Below are 8,773 nucleotides of genomic sequence, written 5' to 3'. Positions count from 1 at the left end.
AATGCAATAATTAACAATATAATAATTTTTAAAATTAACTTTTAATTAGTTTTTAATAAAAGAAGAAGTTTGTGTCAAAAAAATTAATTTTTTCCAACATAACCAACCTGTCAAATGTTAACAACAAATATTTACAACAAATTACACTTAAGTTAGCAGTCAGCTGACTATTTTTAATTTTATTTAACAAAAAGATTATTTAAAATATAATTACATTTTTAAATATTTAAAATTTCTAAATGTCAATTTTTTTTTCTCATTTTTTTGCTGTAATTTATTTGTTAAAAAAAATTTTTAATTATCAAATATCTGCTAAATTAAATGACATTAAAGTTAGCTGTCACTTGACCAATTTTTATTTTTATTTAATAATTAAATTAATTCTAAAAAATTTTATGATACTAAAGTTAGCCGACGTTTTTAATTATTCAATTTTTTTTTAATAATCAAATTGAAACAAAAAAATATTTTTAAAAAATTTCACTTACAGTTTTTCAAGTTTTTTACAAGTGACATTTATTAAAAATTTTTTTGTAATAATTTTTTCAATAAAAAAAAAATTTTTTAAATGTCTAACTTAATTCTCATAAAAATTATTGTTAAAAAATAGGATATTTAATTCTTTAAAAATTCTAAATGTCAATTTTTTTTTCCACAATTTATTTGTTAGAAAAATTTTAAAAAATTGTTAAACTTCAGCTAAATTAATTTTCATCTAAATTAATTTTAATTTACAACAATTAATAAATAAAAGAAAAAATGGATCCAGAACTCCAAAAAATGTATCAACTCCAGCCACTGACAGCTTCTTTATCAGACTTACAAGGAAAGTGCGCTTTCCAGCAGGCTTCTCCGAGGAAAAGACACCCCAGAATAGCAGAAATAAACTCCGGTGACAGACCAGGTATTTCTGCATTGACCAATCCTGACAAACGTCGCCGGGAGGAGCTTAGAATAAAATCCCGGGTGATTATTGACAGAACTAAGTACATAGAGCAGTGGCTGCAAGCTCACAAAAGTGTCCAAAAAAATAATTTAACCACTTCAAACTGCTCCTCGCCTTCCTCGGTGTCTTCGTCAATCGTCTACGAGTCGCCGCCTCAATTAATAAGAAGCTCCAAGAAGAACCAGCGGTCGCCGCTGAAAGATTGCAATCAGCTGAAACGATTCAAGTCCAATGATAGTAATAGTGAGAAACTTAACGCTCAAATTAGACTGAATTACTCACCAGTGAAGAATAAAGCCAAAGAAAACCAGATTATTAATAAATCATCTCCGAAAAAAGTCTCCAAACACAAGAAGAATATTGTTGATCAATATGAAGAAAATTTAAACATTGAATCTTGCTTGTCGCCGATTTCTGTCAACCCAGCTGATGACAGTCCTTTGGAGATTATGGAGCTTAATTCTCCAGCTCCTTCATCATTATTCCTGGAGTCTGTTCACAGTGACTGCAATTCGCCGCAGGTATGACATTAAAGTTAGCTATCACTTGACAATTTTTTTATTTTATTTAACAAAAAGATTTGTTCCAAAAAATATTTTTTAAAAATTGCATTTTTTATTTTTTAAAAATTTTTATGTCAATTTTTTTTGCCATAATTTATTTGTTATAAAATTTTTTTAATTATTAAACATGTGCTACATTAAATGACATTAAAGTAAGCAGTTACTTAACCATTTTTGAATTTTTTTTTAAACAAATATATTTTTTCCAAAAAATTATTTTTAAAAAATTGCATTTTTTATTTTTTTTAAATTTTTATGTCAATTTTTTTTTCTTATTTTTTTTACCATAATTTATTTCTTATAAAATTTTTTTAATTATTAAACATGTGCTACATTAAATGACATTAAAGTTAGCAGTTACTTAACCATTTGTTAATTTTTTTTAACAGAAAGATTTGTTTCAAAAAATATTTTTAAAAAATTGGATTTTTTATTTTTTTTTAATTTTTAGATGTCAATTTTTTTTTCTTATTTTTTTTGCAATAATTTATTTGTTATAAAATTTTTAAAATTATTAAATATGTGCTACATTAATTTTCATACTGCAGGTTGAAGAAATCCAGTCGATTTCCTCGCCTAGAATTACTCAAGAGTGCATCAACATTGATGAGTCTGACACCAGCGTGGTTTGCGAAGAGAACTTGCCAAATTTAGACCTGACTATTCTCAGTGACAGCAATAAAACAATCAGTGATCTCGTTGGAGATTTAGACGGGTCTCTGGTTGATATTGATGAAATCCAATCAGAGCATTCTCACTCGTGCCGGTCGCTTAATCACACTATTGACTCTGATGAAACTTTTTTTTCAGAGGTTGAAAATGCCGATCGCACAGTTGTTGCTAATAATATTGACTGTGATGAAAAATCTGAAGATGAACGGTATAAAAAAGTTTCAATCGATGAAGAAGATAGTCAGGTCAGTCATGTGTCTGAAAATGAGCTGGTGATCAGCGAATTTACTTCTCAGTCGGTTACCAATGCTGACAGCGCCAAGGAAGTGCTCAGTATTGAGGAGACTAGTGACTTGCAGGAGACAAAAATTGTAAAAATAAATTGTAAAATTATTGAAAATGAGCTTGTTGAAGAAATGAGCCACATGTCTTCTCAGAAGATCTCTCAGGATTATCTTACACCTCCTCCGGAGGTTCAAGCCAACTCGACAGACCTGGATAATATTATTAGCATCAGTGACTCGCCACCTTCCAGACAATCCTCTAGGATAGAACGTGATACTTTTGTCAGAACTGTTATTAAGAAAAAGAAGAAGAAGAAACCTAAAAAGTATTTCTTTTTAATTTTTAAATTCTGCATTTGAAAATGCTCTATCTCTAGATACATAATTAAGAAATGACCTTGTATCTTGTGAACTATTTACATTTTTAAACAAATAAGCTCATCCCGATGTTACACTCGTCAAGACCTTTCATTTGAGTACCCACATCAATTTTTCATATATTTTATATATTTATATATATGTATAAATGAAAAATATATGAAAATGCATGTGGGTACTTAAATGAAAGCTCTTGATGAGTGTAACATCGGGATGAGTTTATATCTTAAAAAATGTTAATAATTAAGAACTGACCTTGCTATCTTGTCAACTAATGATATTTTTGAAGATATAAGCTCATCCCGATGTTACACTCATCAAGACCTTTCATTTGAGTACCCACATCAATTTTTCATATATTTTATATATTTATATATAAATGTATATATGAAAAATATATGAAAATGTATGTGGATACTTAAATGAAAGCTCTTGATGAGTGTAACATCGGGATGAGTTTATATCTTAAAAAATGTTAATAATTAAGAACTGACCTTGCTATCTTGTCAACTAATGATATTTTTGAAGATATAAGCTCATCCCGATGTTACACTCATCAAGACCTTTCATTTGAGTACCCACATCAATTTTTCATATATTTTACATATTTATATATATATGTTTATATGAAAATGCATGTGGGTACTTAAATGAAAGCTCTTGATGAGTGTAACATCGGGATGAGTTTATATGTTAAAAAATGTTAATAATTAAGAACTGACCTTGTATCTTGTGAACTATTTACATTTTTAAACAAATAAGCTCATCCCGATGTTACACTCGTCAAGACCTTTCAGTTGAGTACCCACATCAATTTTTCATATATTTTATATATTTATATATATGTATATATGAAAAATATATGAAAATGCATGTGGGTACTCAAATAAAAGCTTTTGATGAGTGTAACATCGGGATGAGCTTATATCTTTAAAAACGTCAATAATCAAGAAAGTACAGTGCAATTTAACAAAAGTAATTATTTAATATAGCAAAATTTTAATTTTTTATAGCTCACAAGTCACGGCAGTCACATAGAGTGACTGCAAGGCTGCTAGTTTATTTTTTATAAGAATAAAAAAAATTGATAATCAACTAACTTTAGTATTGCTTTAAAAAATATTTAATATTAATTGTGATATTTTTTTTTTTTCCAGAGGATCGCTGGTTGAAAGATTGCAAACTCTTGTTTCAAGGAAGATATCTTCAATACGAATTTGGCGGCACCAGATGTCTCAAGATCATCTGAAGACCAATTCGCCGTGTGTTACTGTTCAGATAAATGAATGCACCTGGCGGTACAGCAGGTACATTATTGATGGACGGATTATTAAAGATGATAATGATTTAATTGGTAGATCTGTTAGAGAAAATTCCTTATTAGATAAAAGTGCGACTATTGATAGTAATAATAAAAATTTGTCAAGTTCGATTAAACTGCTGCTAGTTCCAGAGATAGTTGGTAAAATTAATTTTGAGGATAAAAATATTATTAAAGTATACCCACCGTGGGATATTGTTGACCCAAATGAGGTTTTTTTAAATATTTTTTATTTTATTGTCACTGTGGACTCTAATGTAACTAATCATGAAAATTTAGGGAGTAAAATGAAACTTGTAAAAGAATTTAAGTGTCCTTGTTTAAAGGAGAAGAAACTATCTGAAAGTTGTGAAGATAAATTTAAAAGTTCGAAAATTAATTTTATGCAATATTTATTCCAAAATTAATTATTTTAAACTGTTAATTTTATAAATTAGATATTTTTATATTGTTGATTTTGTAAAACTAAAAAATTTTTATATTTCACTTTTAATTTGTTATTTTACATAAATTTTGTTTAAAATTAATTACAAAATTTTAGGAAAATATTAGTTTCTTATAAGAAATTATCATGATAATTATTTTAATTAAATTTAGTTAATAAAAACATGTAAATATTTAATAATAAGTTTGTAAAATATGTTGAAATATATTTATTAATTAAAAAGTATTAAAATTTATTTATAATTATTATAATTTTTTATTATTTATTCATTTATTTATTATTCTTAGATCAAAATTGTATTTTTTAAAAATTGGCGCCAGAAATTTAAAAAAATGTTTCTGCGCATGCGCGAAAATCGAGATTTTCATTGGTCATTGCGAATTGCGCTCAAGTTGGATGCTGGCTTCAGATCAGTTGCGAGTTTCGAGTGAAAGTGATGTTAAAACTTAACAAATCTTGTGAATTATTAAATAATGACAGTTTTTAATTACATTTCAGTGTTAATATAAAATAAATAATATAAATAGTGTCAAATATTGAGTTTTAAGAGTGATAAATAATTTAATAAAACAAAGTTTGTGTTCATAAAATTTTTATTTTGTTTTTAGTGATCAACAATTGGATTTGACAAGTATTTTTGGCAGAAGTAAGTTAAAAAATTGTATTTATTTATTTATTTATATAATTATTGTTTTATATTTTTGAGTTTATTTTACATTTTTGTGACAAAAATAATTTATGAAAATAAAGTTAGCCGACATCTAAAAACTTTTATAATTTTTTTTATTAAAAAAATTGAAAAAAAATTTTTCATTTGTAAAAAAGTCCAAAAACTATAAGTTCAATTTTTTAAAAATATTTTTTAGTTCTAATTTAATAAATTAAGCAAAATCAAAAAATCAAAAATGTCGGCTCTTTATTATAATAAATAATTTTCATTTGAATTAATGTCGGTCAAAGCGAGCGCGTTCGCGCATCAGCCAGTAAGGCGAATTTTCGTGATTCCAATCAAACTAAACACATACATATGACATGACTCATATGTGTCTAAATCAGCTGACAGCTGACACAAGTGAATTACGTTCTAAACCTACAAAACAAATCAATTGTTTAGTGTTAATAAGTTATAAACTACATAAGATATTTTTTATTAATTTTAAAAACTGTAATTGCTTCTAAAAAGTAAGTAATAAAAAGTATATATTATTTTTCTGTACTGGGTAATTATCATAACCTTTATTTTTTATTTTAATTATATTTTTTTTAAGTTCTTTAAAATATTAATCATTAATAATAATTAGCTCGACTGTAATTTATTTCAAAATAAAAAATAATGTTTACTTGTGTATTAATTGATTAACTTGCCATTTTTTAAAAATAAATCAAAACTTGCCAGTTTTTAGGAACAATGTCGATAGCACAAGATCGTCCAGAACTTAATGAAGAAGTTAAATTATACAAAAATGCAAGAGAAAGAGAAAAGTATGACAATCAAGCTGACTTGTATGCAGTTGTCAACACTTTACAGAACTTGGAAAAAGCTTACATTCGTGATTGTGTCACTCCCAAAGAATATACAGCAGCTTGCAGTAAACTCCTGGTGCAATATCGAGCTGCTTTTAAACAGGTACAGGAATTAATTAATAAAATAGTAGACCTTAATTTAAACATAGAGCTTAATTTAAAAGTAGAGAATACTCTGAAAGTAACAGATACTTGATGATTTTTTTTTTTTTTCAATTAAAATACATTATAAAGAAAATTAAAAAAATTAGATGTAGAAAATTCGAAAAATCGTCAATGCAATTTTGGACTAATTTATTTTCTTAATAACAAAAAATAAAATAATCAAATGCTTGCTGATTAAAGTATTATAAGAAATGTCTTAGATTAGATAAGGGTAGAAGCTAATTATTGATTTAGTAGCTTTCAATTAAGATAAAATTAATATTTTAATGTAAATTTTGGATGAATAATTTTAAAAAGATTTTTGAATTTAATTAAAAAAAAATTTTTTTTTATATTTGAGCTACTTAATTATATACTTACAAGGTAAAAGTCCCAGTTATTAACACTTGCAATTTTATTTTAATTAAAAAAAAAAGCAAACTCCAATAAATTTATAAATACAATTTGTGAATTATAAATTTTTAGATGATTGTTTTTTTGAGAATATTTTATTTTTTTAATTAAAATAGAATTACAAGTGTCTAACAACTAGGCCAGTGTCAGTAACTGGGTCTTTTACCCTATGTTCAGTTTGATTATGAGCTTTAGGTATCTCACGACAGAGCTCAAGTTATTTATTTTGTCAACAGAAACTAAGTCCCCTAAAATTAACAATCACGTAGCAGGTTGTTAGTTTTAATTAATAAAATCAATAAATGACATTATACAAATTTATTCAGTACAAAAAACAATATTAACTAATATTTAAGTTCTCGTCCATATTCAAAATATTTTAAATAACTTAATCTTGAGAATTTGGACAATAAATAAAGATGTTAGATTATAAGAATTGCAATGGTTTACTGATTCATTTCAGCTTTATCAGGCGAACTAAAAATCAAAAAGTTTTAGTTAATACAAATATTTGGCATATAAAACAAAAATAAATAAAAATAACAATAGTTACTCCTGTTAACATCCTCGTCTAGTTTTTAAAAAGTCAACAAAATTAACTACTTAAATTTACAGGTGCAAAGTGATCAGTTTCCAACAATAGATGTCTTCGCAAAAACATATCGACTTGATTGCCCAGCAGCTCTTGAGAGAATAAAAGAAGACAGACCGATTACAATAAAAGATGACAAGGGAAACACATCAAAATGTATCGCTGATATTGTTTCTCTATTTATAACTCTGATGGATAAATTGCGCTTGGATATCAAAGCTATGGATGAACTCCATCCTGAGCTGCGTGATCTTGTCGATACGATGAATCGCTTGAGTATTTTACCGAGTGATTTTGACGGAAGACAGAGAGTCGCTGATTGGTTACAGACGTTGAACAATATGTCTGCTTCTGATGAATTGTCAGAGTCGCAAGTGCGACAATTAATATTTGATCTTGAAACTTCGTATAATGCATTCACTAAAGTCTTACATAATTCTTAAGAATAAAAAAAATTATTTTTTGTATTTTAAAATTATATTTTTAACCGATACTCAAAAATTTTCTGTAATTACTAATCACAATTTAAAATATTGAAATACAGTGAATAGAATCAGTAATTATCAGTCTTATTTTTATATAATTTGTAAGAGTACTTTGCTTTAAACTTGACATAAAAATTTTTTATCTGCAAATAAATCTTGGAAAGAAACTTTCTTTTAAGTTCTTGATAAAAAGTATTATTAAAAAATATTAATGGACGCTAAAAGTTACATTAGATTGCTTTAAATTAAAACGTTGTATCTGTCAACTTTTAAATTGCCCAATTAATAGTAGTTCAATATGATCGTACTTGTTATAAAACTTTATTGAAAAATTGTTTCAATTTAAAAGTGCTTTAATATTCAAATTAATGTATGTAAAATATTGATTGTATTAATAACAAGTCAGTATATATTTTATGAACTAAAAAGTTTTAATGCTTATTAATATTACATAACTTTTTGTTTAAAAAAAAATTTTTTTAATTATGACAATCACAATTTTTTTTAACAAGTTCTATAATTGAAGAGTTGAAGAGGACGACTCAGTAGAATTTTTTTTAGCTTTAATTTGATCATATTCAGAACCTAAGTATGTTTTTTTTATAAATACATAAAGCAAAGTTTTATTTAATATAATGAATTGAATTATTACTAGAAAAAAAAGTCAAATTAATCTAATTCATAATAGCCACCTTGCAGACACTATGTGAACTATAAATAAATATAATTTTGCTTTATTAAATAATGACTTTTGTTAAATTGCACTGTACTTTTTAAACTATTGGCGTTTTTAAAAATATAAGCTCATCCCGATGTTATACTCATCAAAAGCTTTCATTTGAGTACCCACATGCATTTTTGATATATTTTTCATATATACATATGTATAATATATATAAATATATGAAAAAATGATGTGGGTACTTAAATGAAAGGTCTTAATGAGTGTAACATCAGGATGAGCTTATATCTTTATAAATGTCAATAGTTGACAAGATAGCAAAG

General features: G+C 25.9%; 1 protein-coding gene across 1 annotated transcript; it reads left to right on the top strand.

Annotated features, from left to right (window-relative positions):
• The first annotated feature begins 281 nt into the window (after positions 1-281).
• Positions 282-7,852, top strand: LOC123274525. The gene is made up of 6 exons (XM_044742185.1): positions 282-316; positions 720-1,467; positions 2,058-2,791; positions 4,001-4,559; positions 6,006-6,236; positions 7,307-7,852. Exons 2-6 carry the CDS (start codon positions 760-762, stop codon positions 7,724-7,726), a joined length of 2,652 nt encoding a protein of 883 aa, XP_044598120.1. The 5' UTR covers positions 282-316; positions 720-759; the 3' UTR covers positions 7,727-7,852.
• Positions 7,853-8,773: the final 921 nt, after the last annotated feature.

Source organism: Cotesia glomerata, linkage group LG1, assembly GCF_020080835.1.
Source record: "Cotesia glomerata isolate CgM1 linkage group LG1, MPM_Cglom_v2.3, whole genome shotgun sequence".
Taxonomy (NCBI): Eukaryota; Metazoa; Arthropoda; class Insecta; order Hymenoptera; family Braconidae; genus Cotesia; species Cotesia glomerata.
The sequence above is the reverse complement of the archived record's forward strand: the minus strand, read 5'-3'. Positions and strand labels throughout refer to the sequence as shown.